General features: G+C 49.8%; 6 protein-coding genes across 6 annotated transcripts; 3 read left to right on the top strand and 3 right to left on the bottom strand.

Annotated features, from left to right (window-relative positions):
* Window positions 1-4: 4 nt before the first annotated feature.
* Window positions 5-479, top strand: ALTATR162_LOCUS6327 (uncharacterized protein; the record flags this gene model as incomplete). The annotated part of the gene is made up of 3 exons (XM_043313948.1): window positions 5-119; window positions 174-405; window positions 461-479. 3 exons carry the CDS (start codon window positions 5-7, stop codon window positions 477-479), a joined length of 366 nt encoding a protein of 121 aa, XP_043169883.1.
* A 76-nt stretch (window positions 480-555) lies between these two features.
* Window positions 556-1,592, bottom strand: ALTATR162_LOCUS6326 (uncharacterized protein; the record flags this gene model as incomplete). Its single annotated transcript, XM_043313947.1, has 2 exons — window positions 556-1,066; window positions 1,120-1,592. The coding sequence occupies 2 exons, from the start codon at window positions 1,590-1,592 to the stop codon at window positions 556-558; spliced, it is 984 nt and encodes a 327-aa protein (XP_043169882.1).
* A 516-nt stretch (window positions 1,593-2,108) lies between these two features.
* ALTATR162_LOCUS6325 (uncharacterized protein) lies at window positions 2,109-3,365 on the top strand (the record flags this gene model as incomplete). Its single annotated transcript, XM_043313946.1, has 2 exons — window positions 2,109-2,748; window positions 2,797-3,365. The coding sequence occupies 2 exons, from the start codon at window positions 2,109-2,111 to the stop codon at window positions 3,363-3,365; spliced, it is 1,209 nt and encodes a 402-aa protein (XP_043169881.1).
* A 2,924-nt stretch (window positions 3,366-6,289) lies between these two features.
* On the top strand, window positions 6,290-8,570 carry ALTATR162_LOCUS6324 (uncharacterized protein; the record flags this gene model as incomplete). Its single annotated transcript, XM_043313945.1, has 6 exons — window positions 6,290-6,434; window positions 6,487-6,616; window positions 6,675-6,782; window positions 6,839-7,104; window positions 8,305-8,429; window positions 8,484-8,570. 6 exons carry the CDS (start codon window positions 6,290-6,292, stop codon window positions 8,568-8,570), a joined length of 861 nt encoding a protein of 286 aa, XP_043169880.1.
* Window positions 8,571-8,976: 406 nt separating this feature from the next.
* On the bottom strand, window positions 8,977-10,405 carry ALTATR162_LOCUS6323 (uncharacterized protein; the record flags this gene model as incomplete). The annotated part of the gene is made up of 2 exons (XM_043313944.1): window positions 8,977-10,191; window positions 10,250-10,405. The coding sequence occupies 2 exons, from the start codon at window positions 10,403-10,405 to the stop codon at window positions 8,977-8,979; spliced, it is 1,371 nt and encodes a 456-aa protein (XP_043169879.1).
* Window positions 10,406-14,681: 4,276 nt separating this feature from the next.
* ALTATR162_LOCUS6322 (uncharacterized protein) lies at window positions 14,682-15,601 on the bottom strand (the record flags this gene model as incomplete). Its single annotated transcript, XM_043313943.1, has 5 exons — window positions 14,682-14,716; window positions 14,782-14,972; window positions 15,020-15,135; window positions 15,200-15,363; window positions 15,418-15,601. 5 exons carry the CDS (start codon window positions 15,599-15,601, stop codon window positions 14,682-14,684), a joined length of 690 nt encoding a protein of 229 aa, XP_043169878.1.
* Between the last annotated feature and the right edge of the window lie 298 nt (window positions 15,602-15,899).

The following is a 15,899-nucleotide window of genomic DNA, read 5'->3' as shown; positions in this document are numbered from 1 at the left end:
CACAATGTCAGCCATTGGTAGTCTTGTCTTCTGCACTGACTGTGGAAATCTCCTCGACGGATCCGCCGGCAAACAGAATGTTATTCTTACCTGCGCTGCGTGCGGAGCGCAATGTAAAGGTATGCGCATCTACATTGCGCAACATCGGGGATGGGAGAGTTAACCTGCATTAGACACATCATCCAAGACTGTCGTCACAGTCTCTAAGCCCACCGCTTTCCCGTCGTCGTTGCGCGCAAAGAGATCCGAGGTGCAGACCATTTCCGAGGCCGATGTCCAGACCAGCAGCATAATCAACCACCCCTGCGAAAAATGTGGAAGGGAGGAGGTTCGATACTACACACAGCAACTGCGAAGTGCAGATGAAGGGAGTACTGTCTTCTACGAGTGCGACTGCGGTCACAAGTACGTTCAGAGGTCCGTGTACAGAGCTGAGCTTATGCTAATTGCTATCTTACAGATGGAACACCAACAACTGAAGCGCATGTTCTACCTATGTTGGTTGTGTTGAATTCTATATACCCAAAACGCCGTGTTCATGCAATACCTTCGGTTCTAAGCTGCCACAGCCTGCGGCACGATGGCATACTCCATCTCTCCATTCTTCTCGAACTCTGCCATGTCAAGCGCTACAACCACACTGTCTCGTACCACCTGTTCTGGGTCATTCAAGAATTTACGCAGGGTATCCTCGACGCCTTCTTCGTCGCCCAAACTTCCAAGTGCTTCGGCAGCCTCATGTCGGACCATGCTTGCCTCCTTTGTGTTACTGAGCGCTTCTGTAAGACTGGGAATGGATGCAGGGTGTGAGAGCTGTCCGAAGACAAAGGCAATCTCGTGGCGGAAGAGAGCAGACGGGTCTGTAAATCCGCGGGCGAGCGCTTGTACAGCCGGGACGGCAGTTGGAAGGTCGGGCGGGGAGGAGAGATCGCGCAGGGCGAACATGGCTCGGTAGCGTTGGAACAGTGGCAAGGACGTGTCAAGCAGTGTCTTTTCAAGTTCTGGGATCGATGGCTTCTCAGTGCTCTGTGGGAGCGGCGGCGCAGGGTCAATGGACGTGAAGTCACTGTTCACTTGTCAGCAAGCATGCCAAATACATCAAGTTGCGTACAAGCATACCTCTTCTTCAACTTCTCTTGCCCCTTTTGCAGTCCATGATCCCACTCTATGCGGTCAACGGCAATATCGCAAGTCTCGCGCACAACGTCGATCTCCTTGACATCGTCCCTCAACGCCCTCAACAGCTCAAGACTGCCTTTGTCGCTCAGTGCACCGAGCGCCTCCGCAGCCTCGTGTCTGCACATGGAGTCTTCCTCTTTGTCCTCCAATACCCCCCTCAGCGGCGCGATAGCAGCATCATGTCCAGACTGGCCCAGGCAGTAGGCAAGTTCATGCTTCAACAAAGCTGATGGCGATGCGAAAGCAGCAGCAATGGCCTCGATTGCGGGGACGGTCTGCGCATTGGGTGGCTGCAGACCTGCAAGGTGCTTGAGAGAGAAAAGAGCGCGAAAGCGGCGGGCAAGAGGCTCCGACTCCGAAGTGAGGATTTTGCGAAGCGTGAGAACTTGGGTGTCCTGTTCTGTGACTGCCATTTTGTTGTTGTGGAAAAGAAGAGTGATTGGAAAACCTAGTCTTTCACGTAAATGTCTTCCCGATCGCGGCTCGACTCTTTTTTGGCGGGGATCCAAAGATTTGGTGGGGTGTCAAACTCCCATCTGATAAGATCTTCACCGCAACCTGCAGGCTCCGGCTGACGCTAGCCAGAGCCGGTTAGATCGCATGTGACAGCGTGGCACACCGAGTCCAGGGCTGCAGGTGCGGGTGCGCATGCAGGAACAAGCCTTACCTTCACTATGACTCCTTTTCTCCTCGTCTTTGCTCATTGTGAGTGAAAGACCACCAGCAATTCAACAACGCGACAAAGAAACAAAGACGGTACATGGGCCTGCCGCATGAGGGATCGAGTACGCTTCACCCTCACCCTCACCGCGACTTCGCATATCGACTGGAAAGCCCCACCAAGTTCTTTCCACATAACGCCAACGACCACCCGACAGCAAACTTAGCTCTGCGCGAGTACGCATAAACACTTCAATCCACTACCCACCATGGCATTTCTTCGTGGAATACCTGAGACTATCTGGAACTACGTCAGTCCGCGCAAGATACAACACCGGCGGGAGAAGCCATTCGCGTTCAAGACCCCCGCGATCCCCACCCGAACCACGCCTCTCCCCAAACAGACCGCACCACTCACACGAGAGATGAGTCCAGAAGCGCGTGTCAAGACTTGCGATCCGCGAGCACCAAGCTCTCACTTCGACATCGATGCGACGTTGTTGCCGCCTTCTCCTCCAGCCTCAGCTATCTCGTCCAAGGATCTAGAAGACGACACGCTGGTTGTGAATTCGCCCGCAGCGCCAGACAACGAGACAGAGGGCTCTTCGGCCGACTTGTGGGACGCGAACGAGGAAACTATGGTTGTCGATGACGGAACTTACATGGTTGTACAGAAGAAAGTGAACTACCACCAGGAGCGTCAGAGACAAGATCAACAAGCTCGTGATCTACGCGATGCTGGCTGGTCCGAGGACGCTGTCTTTCTTTTCCAGAAGTTGGGTATGCGCGGCTTCGAGCCACTGATGCCCATTAGCTGGATTGATGACCTTGAGACTGTCCCCGCAGATCTCTTCACTGAGAACATCGACAAGGCATTCATCAAACCAGCCTACGGCACTGAACACAATGGTATGTTACAGCCCCATTCACTGTGAAAATCTTACTAATGATGTCCAGCGCAGTATGCTCTTGAGAAGCTCTTCGATCTGGGCAGTGTCTCTCGTGACGCCTGGTATACACGAACCAAGCGGGCTCCCCACTTCCAGATTGGCAAAGCCGTCAAGGCGTACACAAAATGGGCCATGAAGGATGGTAGAGTTGAACACCTTTGGTCCCAACTCCCGCTGTTCCAAACTGTCACCTTCTCAAAGCATGTGCACCCGGCCGTCGGGGAGCGTAAGATGATCGAGAAGCTTGGTCGACTACACGAGCTGTGGTACGACGCTCTGCAGATCGACGAAGCCGTAGATCGTGGAGATTCCATCGTGCCTGAAGTTCCGACGCTTTATGGTATCACTGCAACACACACCGTTATGGCTTTTGTGAGCTATGCGCCGCCGACCAAGAAGAATGAACAGCCTTCTGTGCGTTTACTCGCCATGTACGACTTCATGCAGGAAGGTTGCGATGTCTGGAATTCCCTCGCCATCTCCATCTTCATTATTCATTGCAGGAACAGGATGATGCAGTTGAGGGAATGGCTGCCAGAGCCGGAGGTATCAACTGAAGAAGACCCTGATCTTTGAACGACGAACACGACACAAAATCACGAGACTGAAGGAAAGAGATAACGAACCACGTAATGAAGAGATGGATGTGAATTATGAACATCGGATACGACTGAGTGCGCGGCTTTTTGCTTCGCGATATACCCTGTAATGAGCGCAATACCCCAACCTCCTTTTCTTTTCTTATGTTAATCTGGTTGAGCCACCAATGTTTGGCTCGGGGGGAACGGCTGGAGGAGAAGACTCTATCAAATTGCGGCATTTTGCACACGATTGCATTGAAGCATACACGTAGCGGTCAATGAGGTAGAATGAAGAAGGTGAAACTGATCGTAGCAATCACATAGTGATCATGTGAACTACTGGGAGATGTCATGCAATTGCATTCTTCTGTGTGATTGTGATGCTGGCTGGTAGACGTCAGGTAAACACAATCACCTATATCAACTTCGACTTGAGCATCTCGTGGGTCCCAAGACCTGATTTTCAATCTCTATACTCACCTCATCTCCCACGTAGCCCCTGGAAATCCCCATTCTGTCACCCCGTACCTGCTCAACCCTGAGAGCCTTAGGCAACTGGCCTTTTCGGCTCCCACTTCCAACCAGCTCCCCGCTGAATCCTCAACTCTTCGAGTTTCTTCTCCAGGATTTCCATGCAATCCTTGCAATGACCGGAGAACTCCGAGACAACTTCTATGACGATTATGCACGGTAGTCGAAACCGGCTTCCCGGGTTGTCGCCACACATGGTGAACGGGTTCGCGTGGTTTTGCTTGATGTGCTCGCACGCGGTGTGCCAGTAGTAGTTGCGTCTACACATGGTTGTTAGATCTTGGTGTTTGTTGTCAATGTAGATTCGATGTTGAAGTGTGTAGCTGAGAGGTCCAAGGCTGAGGAGGTTGAAGAATACACATCGTTCGTTCACTGTGAGTTGAAAATGCTTGCGTTATCGCCGCCTTCAGGGTGAGGTGAAGGTGGGTGCAGAGCTACTTTGAATAGCATATGGAACTTCACGGTGAAGCATGATTCTGCCACTTCTAGCATCACGCTCATCTGAGATGGAGTGTGGCCCGCAGAAGAGTATAAAGGGATAGAGACTGTCGAATGAATTGTATACCTCAGAGATATCAGGAGCACTCCTTACTAGGAAATCTTGGTTTACAGCATTTCCGGGGGGATACAAAGAGCTCATACAAGATTTCACCAGAGACCGGCGAAGGGATATCAGGTGTCTCGTCGAATGTGACACTGCCCTGAGCTGTCCAGTGAACAGCGATCCTGACGTTGCTGTCTATACATGTGTCAGCCTGGTGATGGATGCCGTTCAGCAATTACACCTATTCCAACGCATGGTGTATACATTGTTTCATTCAATGCAGACTCTTGTGCAGCAGTTTCCATAGTTTGACCCTTCATAATTAGCGGTTCAACCAAGCTTCCACGCAATTGCCCTTCACCCACCGGGACAAGCCTGGACAAGACATCTTATACAGTACCAAGAGCCTGGGCGAGCAATCCCGCTATGCAGTGTTTACATCCTGGAATCCGGGGTGCAGACGGCTGTGTAAAATCCACCGCAGACGGGGCTTCGTACTATGGTGGGTAAATCGTGATTCGTGCGTTAAGTTTCCCGGATCACCAAGCTACTTGCAATTCTCCGGGTTAAGGGCAAACGGCACCCTGTGATCATCTCGCGTTCTGCAAATGCAAGCACTGCAGTATACGACTAGTGTTTATGTTTGGAAGAAGCATCATGGGCTGCGGTGACGCGGATGTGGTGATGTGTCGGTTATGGGTATGACAGTCTCATCTACTGGCATGAAAGGACTCATTTGCGTACTCTTGGTAGTGCAATAGTTCACTTTGATATTGTGGGGTAATTCGGATTGCTAGCCGCATGCTTCCGTGACCAAAGATCGTTCCAAGATGGTACACCTAGGATCTCGAGGGGTGGAACTGGGAATATGAGTGCTTGACCGGGCTGAAGGGTCGAAACGTCATCCGACCATGGTGACTTGCTGGTGTGGTTTCGTCTCTGTTCGCTGATCAATTAGCCTAGAACACGAGAGTCATGGTGGTGGAAGAAAGACACCAGGATATGCGGCTCAAGCAAGGTGCAGGGCCGCAGTTTCTTGGCAGCATCCCTGGACGCCCCACGAAGACCTCTCAGCCCCCTTTCATCTATCACTGTAACATCGCCAACACCACACAGCCTATGCATGAAATGCTATACTGCATGCTAAGCTTCTTGGATGTCGAATGGCCACGGAACGATGTGTAAGGACTACGCCTTTACCGCCACCTCCAAGCGCCACACATGTCACGCGGCTTCGCATAGATTAACAGCTCACGGCTCCACGATTCGGCATTCACGCCAAGATTCTCTTTAACCGTTGGGAGAATACAAAGGCGGAGAGCTTGGCATATGCACGAGTAAGAGACAGGAAACATAGGTGGAGGAGTTCTTGCCATGACGGCCGTAGCGCCGCCATGACCCGAAGCCAACCCCATAACGGAGATGTTGACATCTAAGTTAATGACCGTACGGCCTTGTCCCATGAACGTTTGTTTCAAGTCATAGACCAATCAAATTCGACATATGTGCTGGAATTCCAGAATGTTTCAAGCTGATATCAATGCTATTGGCCTAGCCTACTCATTTTGCAGGCACATTTCTTTACGAAAGCCAAGCCTAGCATATTAGTGACTCTTCCGCCTCAGTCCTTGATCTACATCCTAGCTGCTCAGAGATGGACGGCCGTTATGATGGCGAGAATGTTTGGCTTGGCTTTGCCAGCAGGACCGGGCCTACTCCATTCGACCATCACGCCGCGGTGTACACCAGCGACGGCTATAAAGCCATCTTGAGTCGTCCTTGTACATCACCACCAGAACCAAACATTGTCCTTCGTTCTCTACCATATTCAACTTACATTCAAGATGGTCTCGTTCACCTCTCTTGTCACTGCTGCTATTGCTGCGACGGGCGTTTTCGCTGCTCCTACTGATGTAGCTGCTCGTTCGTCTGGTGACCTCGTCGCCCGTCAAAGCACCCCCAACGCCGAGGGAACGCACAACGGCTGCTGTGAGTAGATTTGTTAAGCTGTGTGTAAGCAGTAATTGACCACATACTTTAGTCTACTCTTGGTGGACTGATGGCGGCTCCCGTGTCACCTACACTAACGGTGCCGGTGGTAGCTACAGCGTTAACTGGGGAAGCGGTGGCAACTTTGTCGGTGGAAAGGGATGGAACCCTGGATCGGCCCGGTACGCCAATCCCTTCGGCTAGACGCTTGACGAGACACCCTTGCTGACCATATATCAGCACCATTACCTACTCGGGCACGTACAACCCCAACGGTAACTCTTATCTTGCCATCTATGGCTGGACGCGTAACCCGCTTGTTGAGTACTACGTCGTTGAGAACTTCGGGTGAGCAATCTCCTTGTACGAATTACATGTGAAATATATACTGATCTTTACAACAGAACTTACGACCCGAGTTCCCAGGCTACCAACAAGGGCACCGTGACTGCCGACGGCTCTTCTTACAAGATCGCTCAGTCGACCCGTACCAACCAGCCATCTATCGATGGAACCAGGACCTTTCAGCAGTACTGGTCTGTTCGCCAGAACAAGCGCTCCAGCGGATCTGTCAACATGAAGACTCACTTCGATGCCTGGGCCAGCAAGGGCATGACTCTTGGCAACCACTACTACCAAATCGTCGCTACTGAGGGTTACTTCTCTACCGGTTCTGCGTCTATCACCGTGAACTGCCCATAAGCCATTCAATAGCTATACGGCTTGATGTTCCGAAGTAATGGTGACCGTGTGGATTCTGTGAAGGAATACGCTGGTGTGCGCGTTGCTGGCTTCGCTAGTAACTTCTTTTCTGTACATATCTTGCTATGCTGCTAGCTTGCTAGTGCAAAAATGTCAAACTTTTGCCATTCGTCACGTCATGTCTGCATTAATATCAGTCACTGCTGCAATGTCTTCATGATCGCAACTGCTCAAAACAACTTGCCAAGCCAGTTGTCTTTCCTTGTTTGCATCACTCTGACTACATTGTTCCCAATGTGCTTCCGCAACTATGTCGAATACTCTTGTCCAAATCAACACATCCTTCTTAGCTCCATGAATCCCTTTACACTATGCGAACTAGCCCAGCACCACCCGATACAGCGTCAATGTAGTAGCATCGTTGATGGATTCCAGCCAAGTGGCGAGTGGTGTATAGATTGCTGGATGCGAGAACACAGTAGTAAACTCAAGCAAGGCGACGTAGGCAAGAAGCTCTGGAATGATCGTTGGCCAGGTGGCGCGAAGTGGTCTGGATATGCTGGAGATACGGGAAGGGATATCAGACGGGACGATGTACCGCAATAGGTGGCAGCGGTGTCAGATGCTAATCAAGAATCAACGTGAGGCGTTGCCCGGGTATATAGAAACTATTGATACTCTGATACGTCCAGGGGTGTCGAAGAAACTTTGGTAGCCACGTTTCTGGCTGAAGCCACCTTTACTCGTTCACTCAAAGCTATAAACATTAGTAGCCGCGCTAGAAGCACTGATTGGCGCAAGTCACTACGCCTTTTATTCCTGTACTACATCCTTGAGCAAAAAATTATCGGCCGCTCTAGTTTCACAAGAAACGAACTTGAGGCACTAAAGAGAGCATGTACCAGCATCACTAGTACGCCAATTCGGATGCAGATAAAGCCAACCTGGCCGCTTCTAAGACTCCAGAGAACCAATTTTACTAGCAAAAACCCTCAAGCTCAGCTAAACGCAAGAGAAAGTGAGCGGGATGACAAGAGGTCATCCATGAAGCGAGAGCCTTTGCCCGTGGTGCCGGTGGAAGTAACTGAGAACGACTCTACACGCGCGGTTAGTACCATGGTACAACAGGGCGACAAAATCGCTGCGCGGCTAATCTAAAAATCCGTAGTCGGTGAACCGGAACCTGAGGCTAAGAAAGAAACGCCCGTACCCGCAAATGAGCCCAAGAGAAAGAGGCCTGCCAACGATATCGCTATGAGAGAAGAAGAGCCACAAGGAGATCCAGAGCTTGTGGTAAGTCGTGTGTTCTTATCAGTAGAGAGTACTAAGAGAATAACTACATCTTAGTTCCGCCGCTTCAAGCGCCTCGTCCGACACAAGATTGAGAACCTAGAAAGGGAAGAGATTGCGGTTCAAATCACACTAAACGCATAAACAATGTCACTTACAGAAACCCAACATCATGTCTTCAGCTTGAAAGAAAAAAAGCCTTATTAGCTGCCAAGGCAAGGCTCAAGGCGGTGCAGATAGTAAAGGCAGCCACAGAGAGAAGACTCGAGGAAGTTCGAAGTAGGGTGGCAAAGAACAAGACCTTTGAGAGGAATTTTGACGCCTTTCATGCTTGAAACATCTGAAGAACAGAAAGGGATTGGGCTATACCCCTGGAGTTGATAACGCATCGACCACACGTTTTGCGATGCTGGGTGGTTGCGGTGCGCTTCTCTGGGAAGCTGCGAAGACGATGACTGATTATCAATAGAAATTCTCTACTGAATGGAAGTATGAACTTTACATTCCGCTGCCAACTTACACCTAGACCATCTGTCTACATGGTTCCGCCTTATAGCCGCGCGTCAACATCAGTGTATAGCGGCATCGTACCTGGAGTCGTCCTCAATGCTTCCTCAATGATTGTCAATGCGAGATCGAGCTGCTCCTCAGTAACTGTGATCGGAGGCGCAATGCGGAACACTCCACCGAAAGATGCCATGGTGGCTAATTGAGCCCAAAGGCCCATCTCTACCATCTTGTTCGACACTGCAGCCCCCACTTCCGGGGCGCCAACCTTCGACTTTCTGTCGCCGACGACTTCCATGCCGGCCATCAGGCCTCGGCCACGTACATCACCAATACAACCATATCGTGACTGTAGTCGCCTGAGACCGGCTTGGAGCTTGACACCGAGTGTCCTGGAACGAGCGCAGAGGTCGTCCCTGATAACGATCTCGAGAACCTTATCGCCAACAGCAGCTGGAAGAGGATCGTTGATGTGCGTGGTATAGAACAAGAAACCGTGGTTTTTAGCATGCTGGGCGATGCGGTTCGATGTCATGACGGCGCTAAGTGGTATTCCATTTCCAAGCGTTTTGCTGAGTGTCAGGATATCCGGTACGACGCCCTCATCCTCGGGATGATGTGTGAACGCGAACATATCACCAGCTCTTCCGAGTGCTGTCTGTGCTTCATCAACGATGAGAAGCATACCTCGCACCTCACAGTGCTCCTTCAAGGCCCTCAGGTATCCCGGAGGAAGCTCCAGCATGCCTCCGCTCGATAAAATGGGTTCGACGATAACTGCCGCAAGTGATCCGCAGGATTGCTTGTCTAGAAGATCGAAGCCATAGTCCAGCTCAGTCTTCCAGTCATGTGAACCATCGACGTGCCTGAATATTGAGCGATAGGAGTTGGGGGTTGGTAGCGCTAGATTTCCAATCATGTTCGGACCGTAACCGGAACGTCCTGCATGATACTGAGCACCCAGCGATCCGCCTGTCATGCCATGCCATGAGGCAGCGAGGCCCACGATTTCCCACTTGCCGGTATAGAACTTGGCTAGTCGAATGGCGGCTTCGTTGCTTTCCCCTCCAGTGGACAAGAAGAAAGCCTTGTCGAGCCCGGCAGGCGCGACGCTAGTTAGTCGTTTCGCAAGGTGAATCACCGGAGGGCTAATCATGCCGCTAAAAAGATGATCGAGGTGCTGCGCATGATCCGCAATCACTTTCACAACTTCAGGGTGGCCATGTCCGATCAAAGTACTCATTTGGCCAGAGGTGAACTATAGATTGTGCTTAGAATTGAGTTCGCGACGTGCTCCAGGGCTTGGAGCCACTTACATCCATCATTCGGTGGCCCGAAGCTGTCTCGACGTTAATGCCATCAGTTGAAGTGATGATTTCCGGATGAAATGCAGTTCCATATGTAAGTAGACAGTCGTCCGCGTCACGCTGAAGCTGCGCAATTTTTGCATCTGCATATGGAAGAGAAGACATGGTATCCGTCTGGCTACAATTGTACTGATGATTGGAGAACAGGATGTTTGGAGGTGCTTGTGTTCATCATGCTAAATCTTTGGGCGTTATATAGATAAGCTTGCGTACTGATCGTCCTCTACGGAAAGGTGCGCATGAAGGCACATTGTTACCTTTTCCGACGGAGACGTTAAGAGCATCGAAGAACAGACACGTGATCTCTATCCCGTCGGAAAGAAAGTGACGGGGGTGAGGTAGTGATAAGTAATCGATTGGAGCGGTCATGGCGGTGTCGCAAGAGATAACCCCTACAGTATCCGTGCACCAGTTGAACAGGGTCGCCAGTTGAACACCCCACCCACAACAGCAACTCAACTTCAACGCGTCATAACTCAACTAATATGAATCTGATTTAAGGAGCGATTGCAGAAATCGAATCGCGTGATTTAGGAGATGAATTCTCGTACTCACAAATTGCTAAAAAGTATGGCGTCAACCGCGTTACGCTGATGAGACGGCATAAACACGAACACGAGGCCTATGGCGTACGCAACCTCTCCCTCTACCCACAACACGAAGCTGAGCTTGTACGATACGTCAAAACGCTTACCGAACGACGTTTGCCACCTATAAGAACAATGGTACAGCAGTTTGCTAGTGAGTTGGCTAGCAAACAGGTCTCCGAAAGCTGGGTTACCTGGTTCCTCCGCCGGCATCCTAACCATCTCATCTCTCGCTCTAGCAAAGCCATGGCTAAGGAGCGGACTAAAGCTGATTTAGGAGCCAAGTACTGCTTGTACTTTAAGCTTTTGCATGAAAAGATGGAGGAGTACAACATACAGCCGATCTATATATTTAATATGGACGAGAAGGGGTTTTAACTTAACGTAGGTCACAAGCGAGTGGAACCTTCAAGCGAGTGGAACCTTCAAGCGAGTGGAACCTTTTTGCCAAGACCCAACCAAACCTGCAACTACGCACTACTATGCAGCACCGTTAAGAACAGTAATTAATATTCGTAGTAGCCTAATTTATTTAGAAATATCTACTACATCCTACGTACATGTGCGCGAGTTGTGTCCTACCTCGCCGCAGCGTCCACAGCGTCTTTAAGACGATTCGCCTACTTCAACGCGCGCCTTCTTCTTTGCCTTCTTCCCATCGCTGCGCGCCCCAAACTCCTTTAGAGTTGTTAGTCGAAGACCTTCCTCTACTACAAGGGTCCCCTCCTTCTGTACTCGCTTTCTTTTATACGATTTACGTCGCGTGGCGGCCTCGTTAGCTGCTTCAAGCTCAGCGATACGCTTTTGCGACAACACTAAAGCATGCGCCATTATCTCTGCGCCTTTAGAGAGGCTTTTCACCGCCTCAACCATCGAAGTAGGCGAGCTATCTACATGCCTCTGAGACCTCTCGAGAACTAGCTTCGTTTGAGACCCCAGTTCTACGGTATTACTTGGGGTTTGCGACTGCTAGGGACCGTCCTCGACGGTGGGTAACGGTAGAGTACGCAGGCGGACGTCGAGCGTCGATATAACAGCCTCTGGATCGAATGGAACTAAGCCAGCGCCTCGAAAGCCTCCTAGGATATTGCTCCTTGTAATAGAGGCCTTGTAGGCGGCAATAAAGCACGGTAAGAACTCTGTTTTCGTGATGTGGGTGATCTTATTGCGCATTAGCTTCTCAGCTTGGCACCCATACGCCTTCTTTAGCGGCGCAAAACAGCCAACGTTAAGCGGCTGCAGTAGGTACGAGGAGTGTAGAGGCATACAGAGGGTGATAATCTTCTTCTCCTCGCAGAGCTAGTGGAAATCGATCGAGCTGTAGCTCTCGTGACCGTCGAGAACTAGCAGGCGATAGCTGCCAACAACCCTCCCCTTTGTATACCTGTCAAAGTGCTCTAGCCACTTAATACTAAGCTTGTTTGTCGTCTAGCCGTTCTTGGAGACTGCAATTACCTAGTCTTGAGGCAGGCTCTCCTCCTTGTACCAGGCGGAGAGGTAGTGCTTGCCTTAGAAGATGATAAAGGGTAGAATCGCCCACCCCGTCGCGTTCATGCCCTAGATAGCTGTAACCTACTCCTAGTTGCCCTGCTGCACTGTCTTTGGCCGTCCTCGACGGTCTGCTGCTGTAACTACCGCGCCAGTCAATATCACGCCCATCATGAAGCTAGTCTCATTAAAGTTGTACGTGTCTTCGTCCTAGATGCCGTACTTAGCCTTCGTATTCTGTACTAGGCGGAACTAGCCTTGTATAACCTCAGGATCCTCGCAGAGGGCTCTACTATAGTCGTACTTTCGATTGAACTTGACTTTGAGCTTAGGGCGACGCTTTACAAAGTTTGCAGCCCACCTCTTGCTAACTGGCTTCTAATTGCGGATCTTAAGCAAAGAATTGGCCATCTCTTCAACGTCAGCAAGCCTAGGCGGATATCCTTGCTCTATTAGCTTAAGAACATGCCTAACAATCGCTACCTCTTTAGATCCTCGAAGAGCCATTAATTTAGGCTCACAATCGCGTCGATAGGGCGTTCCAGCGAGTCGTCTTCGTAGTGTGCTTTCAGAGACGTTATAGGTAGCTGCAGCGCGTCGCGGCTTAAATGTCGCGTCTTGTTAGATAGCCTGTAAGGCAAGCTGTATATTTCTTTCGTTTGAGGTCTTTTTAACATTGTTGCGTTAAGACATTACAGGTAGGCTTCAAGTTTGGTTGGGTCTTGGCAAAAAGGTTCCACTCGCTTGAAGGTTCCACTCGCTTGTGACCTACGTTAGACGAGTTAGTAGAACGAAGCGTATCTTTAACAAGAGACTCTACGAGCAAAAAGGGGTAAGGTAAGCCCTTGAAGATGGTTCAAGCGAGTGGATAACAGTGATGGCTTGTATTTGTTCGGATGGCAAAGCTTTAAGTCTAACACTTATCTTCTAGGGAGCTAACGGAGCTGTTTAATTAAGCTGGGTTGATGCTATACAAGCAGGGGAGCACTTAGTATTTGTTACCTTATCTCCCTCTGGTTGGAGCAACAACGATATTAGGTTAGCTTGGCTTAAGGGGGTGTTTGAGAGAGAAACTAGACGGCATGCTTTAACTAGGTATCGATTACTACTCCTTAACGGCTACGGATCCTATGTAACTATGAAGTTTATTGAATATTGTAACGATAAAAAGATCCTGTTGGCTGTATTCCCCCCTTACGCTACCTATACGCTTTAACCCCTTGACGTTTGTATGTTTAAACCCCTCTCGAACGCTTACTTAACTTAGTTGGCTGGATACCTTTAGGACAGCTAGGGGTTGCTTAATTTAACTAAAGGAGACTTCTTCCTGCTCTTCTGGAGGTCCTGGACCTTTGTATTTAAACCTCTACTTATTAAGAGGTCTTTTAAAGCTACTAGTATACACCTAGCTAACCTAGACGCTGTATGTCACGGTAACCACCGTGGTTCCCTTGACACTGAACGCGCTACAGAATCCGAGTGCTCCGCCAAGCACCCGAATTCTGCTGATTGGCCGGCCGGGCCTAGCGCCATGCGCACGGCCCCCGTCGATAACTTCTCACCGCCTGTACATGCTGATTCTGTTTCCTTACGCAACGTCTTGTATTACACCAGATATCGTACGTAGCCACAATTAACGCTTCTAGTAAGCTCTTAAACACGTGCTCGTAGCATCTCGTGACAAACAGAAAGCGGAAGGCTGCAGAGAAGGCTGAAACAGACCACTAGAAGAGGCTCCGCGACGCTGCAAAAGCTATACAATTGCCCTAAAAGAGTAAGCGCAAAGCTTTACAACCTTATAAGCTAGCTACAAAGCGTTAAAAGCGTGTTGGGGTTGCTCTAGCTGTAGTAGGAGTCGCAAGCGTTGCACTGGGTACTCTAGCGCGTAGGCGCCGTTCACGACTAATACAGCCCTTAAAAAAATTATTTGACTAGCGCAAAACTCTCCCAGGCCTGTGTATAGTACAAATTATTATTTGCGCAATTTTATTACGACAGGTGGGGGCTCTACAAGTCTATCTTTTTGAAAATATTTTGTTGTTGGGGTGTTCAACTGGCGACCCTGTTCAACTGGTGCACGGATACTGTAGCTAGCTACGGACGGTGGTTGATACACGATGGATATGCTACGGAAACCAAGAACGCGATCGCGCTAAGTCCAGATAACATTATGACTTGCATTTAAAGGCCTATGCACTCCACATCGACACATGCCAGTTTCAAGACCTTGCTGTTATTGTTGTTTTTCATTAGAACTGGTGGCTTCCTTCCCCAATGTTCCAAGGTTGCGTACCGCGCCAGCGACCTCAGCCAGAGCTGTAGTTTCCCTCCACCCAGCCACCTAAATTTTAATGTAACAAGTCAGTATATGTCTCACACGTAGTTCGTAAAAGGAGGCTTGCTTACCGTCAACAAACCACGACGCTTTCGTAACGTGAGCAGCCTCATCACCAAGTAGAAAAGCGACGGACCCAGCAATCTCCCATGTTTCTGGGAGCTCACGATTCAGAATACACGGAATGTTATCTTTATTAAGATGGAATTGGCCATTCGGCGAGTTGAATGGTTGCGTCATCATTGGTGTGTTGAAGCATCCACTACTAATGATCAGCTCAGATTCTCGTCGATTACTACTATCACTTACGGGCACAGCGCGTTAACTCTGACTCGCCTTGATGCTCCTTCAAAAGCAGCAACTTTCGTCAAGCCGATAAGTGCATGTTTAGCTGCGACGTAGGCTGATGTGCCATATGTGGCGTACTATAGGGGTGAAGGTAGGAAGTCAGTGTGTGTCTCACATGCATTTCATACAGTCTCAACTTACCTGGCTCGCAATGCTTCCGACGTTTACGATCGAGCCACCATCTTTGATGGCCTTCATCTCTTCTTTCAAACAATGAAAGGTGCCGACAACGTTTACGTTGACTAGTCTCGCAAAGTATTCTGGGTCAAGATCTGTGATCGGGAAGATTTCACGTTGTTCCACCGCTAAGCATTCGACTAAAAACGTCTCAAACGCCTGGAAAAGCTAGTCGAGCTTACCTGCAACGTTTGCAGCCCCATCGAGCTTTCCAAACTTAGCCACAGTCTCTTCGATCCAAGAACGAACACTATCCAGATTGGCAATGTCCACAATACACGTCCAGTACCGGCTCTTGGCATCTGGAAGTTCATCGTCAATCTCTTTGGCAGCTTTGGAGAGATTATCAGCTGAAGTTGCACACATAGAGACCTACATGTAAGTGTATAGAGTCAGTATATATATCATGTGTAGTTCGTAAAGGGACATTACTGACAGTGGCACCCCGAACCAGCAAGTACTTGCTAAGAGCTAGACCCAGACCTCAGCTGGCTCCAGTAACAGCGATAACCTTTCCATCAAAAGGAAGGGGGTTGACGGCATACGGAAGGGGTTTCGACATGTCGCCCATAATGACACACCGCAAAACATGAAGAGTATACTACAACACGAGTTCGACAGCATCCTGCCGCTCATATACCCTACAGCCATCGGTACCTCTTGA

The sequence above is a fragment of the Alternaria atra genome, assembly GCF_907166805.1.
Source record: "Alternaria atra isolate CS162 genome assembly, contig: 25, whole genome shotgun sequence".
In the NCBI taxonomy this organism is placed as follows: domain Eukaryota; kingdom Fungi; phylum Ascomycota; class Dothideomycetes; order Pleosporales; family Pleosporaceae; genus Alternaria; species Alternaria atra.
The sequence above is the reverse complement of the archived record's forward strand: the minus strand, read 5'-3'. Positions and strand labels throughout refer to the sequence as shown.